Here is a 2450-nt window from a genome sequence, read left to right as displayed (position 1 = left end):
ATTTTTTGTTAATATCTTATTGCTGCTTCTACTTTCTGATTTTCTCTTTGAGTCTTGTGTTGTCCTTATTCACTAGCATCTGTCCATCATAGATGCTTTTCAGGGTTCTTGCTAGAGCTACTTCTTGGTCTCTCTTTATATAAATGCTTGGAAAATCATGCTTAAAATGCTTAAAAATCTTTACAAGTTAAGTTTGTTGCTCTCACATGTCCAAAGGGTTAAAACAATCCTACTCCCCCTCTAGAGGACAGTTTCACAACCAGATTGTATAAGATAAGAACCCTCTCTTGGTTTCTCTCTTTGGCCGCCATCCTGCTGTGTTCCCGCGCAGTCTTAATTGACCATGTCTTCTCACAAAACTTTCAGGATCAAGAGATTCCTGGCCAAGAAACAAAAGCAGAATCGTCCCATTCCCCAGTGGATTTGGATGAAAACTGGTAATAAAATCAGGTACAACTCCAAGAGGAGGCACTGGAGAACCAAGCTGGGTCTCTAAGGTGTTCCACATCACGCGATGACATACCTAATTGGCACCACGTATTTAATTAAGCTACTTGAGGATCATGTGTTCTATTCCATCACCCTGTAAACACCTTTCTGCCTGGCCAATAGATACCATTTATCAGCAAAAGATTTTTCTGTTACTATAGCTCTTCACCAGTGGGTTGGTTTGGTAATAAACGTGAGGCCTTTGAGCTGTAAAAAACAAACAAACAAACAAACAAACAAAACCCTCTCTTGATGTACTTATTTAATTATTTCATTTTATTTCCATTCTCATGTGATTTGAAATGCTTTAGTATTAATATAGTCTATAAAAATATTATTGTAGTTGGGTGTGTATGAATTTTTTTTATCTCCATTAGTAGTATTGTTCTATAGCTCTCATTGTAGTTCTTGGGCATAAAATGACTGCTTGAAAGCAAGAATTCTGCAGCCAGATTGCTGAAGTTCAAATCTCAGCACATTCAGTTACTGTGTGACATTATGTACTTTAATTTCATCTTCAAATTGTGGATAATGATACATCACAGGGTTGTTATGATCTCAGGATAGTAATTGGCAGGTTGTAAATATTACATAAGTGCTACCTATTATTATTAAGATGATTGCTATTTTTATATGATATTGTTTCATAAAATCTGTTGCTATGTACAACTGAGCTATTACTTCTAACTACTGTATCCCAGCCCATACTTTGTGTCCACCATATTCATTTCTCCATTCTTCCAGCTAAACTGCCTCCAACTCCCCACCATCATAAACCATGTCCCTCATATACCCCCACCAAGGGCGTTTGTAGAAATATTTCTGATGGGGGTGCCTGGGTGTTTGAGTTTGTTAAGAGTCTGCCTTCATGATCCCACGGTCCTAGGATCAAGCTCTGACATGGGTTCCCTGCCCCAGTGGAAAGTCTGCATCTCCCTCCCCCTCTTCTCCCCTCCACACTCATGCTTGTGCTCTCTCTTGCTCTCCATCTCAAATAAATAAATAAAATCTTTAAAATAAATATTTCTGTGGTATACACCTAGGAGCAGGATAGCTAGATTATAGTCACATATGCATTTAGTCTGAGTAAATATTCTCAGGAGGGACTCAGAATACTGCCTGACCCAGATTTTACAGTCCCACTAGTAATACAGGATTCATTCACCCTTGCCTTCCTAAATTTGCATTATTCACCACCTAACTGATGCTTATAAAGTGATGCTTCACTGCTGCTTCAAGGCATTTCTCCAAATACCAATGAGACTGAACATCTCTTTAAATGCCTGATAACTTTTGTGGTACTTTTTCTGTGAGTACTCTATCCTTACTTTTGCCTCTATTTCATTATGGTTAAGTTCCTTGTGTTATAGATATTTGTCTTGTCAGTTTTAGATATTGCAAATAACTTTCCCATTCTTTTCTCTGTCGATTTTTTTCATAATGTCCATAATTAAAAAGAAATCTTCAAAATCATCAAATTAATCGATTTTTTAACCTCATGATTTGTGCTTCTAAGGTTTTCTCAGGTCTTTCCCCTACCTTATGTGATAAAAATAGTCTCCTATATTAGAATCTATCAATTTTGCAGGGTTAGTATGCCTGAAATTCAACTTTGTAGTATTAAGTAGAAATTTTAATTTTCCATACAGCAAGACAAATTTCTCAAACATTATTTACTAAGCAATCTGTTCTTTTCTTAATAATCTGGGGTGAGATAATTTCTATGGCCAAATCCTAAATGCCTGCTATATAAAGATTATTATAGTGTTCAATTCTGTATATTTTCTCTCTAAGCAGATCACAGAGCTCTTTGAGTCAGGTATGCAGCCAAAGCTTTCATGTTTAATCACCTCGTCTGAAATTTACATGGGCATTTATTTCATGAAGCTCGCATAGAAGAATAAACTCAAAGCAAATATTCATCTCACCTTCCTTCTCACCCCTAGATATTGGTCTGTTTA

General features: G+C 36.6%; 1 protein-coding gene across 1 annotated transcript; it reads left to right on the top strand.

Annotated features, from left to right (window-relative positions):
* The first annotated feature begins 343 nt into the window (after positions 1-343).
* Positions 344-649, top strand: LOC122899309 (60S ribosomal protein L39-like). The gene has a single exon (XM_044236860.1). It carries the CDS (start codon positions 344-346, stop codon positions 494-496), a length of 153 nt encoding a protein of 50 aa, XP_044092795.1. The 3' UTR covers positions 497-649.
* The last annotated feature ends 1801 nt before the right edge of the window (positions 650-2450 follow it).

Source organism: Neovison vison, chromosome 1 (assembly GCF_020171115.1).
Source record: "Neovison vison isolate M4711 chromosome 1, ASM_NN_V1, whole genome shotgun sequence".
Lineage (NCBI taxonomy): Eukaryota > Metazoa > Chordata > Mammalia > Carnivora > Mustelidae > Neogale > Neogale vison.
Note: the sequence above shows the minus strand (reverse complement) of the source record. Positions and strands in the feature narration are given on the sequence as shown.

Bases quoted from the DNA above. Each gene is read 5' to 3' on its own strand.
- LOC122899309 (XM_044236860.1), top strand. From the start codon at position 344: ATGTCTTCTCACAAAACTTTCAGGATCAAGAGATTCCTGGCCAAGAAA.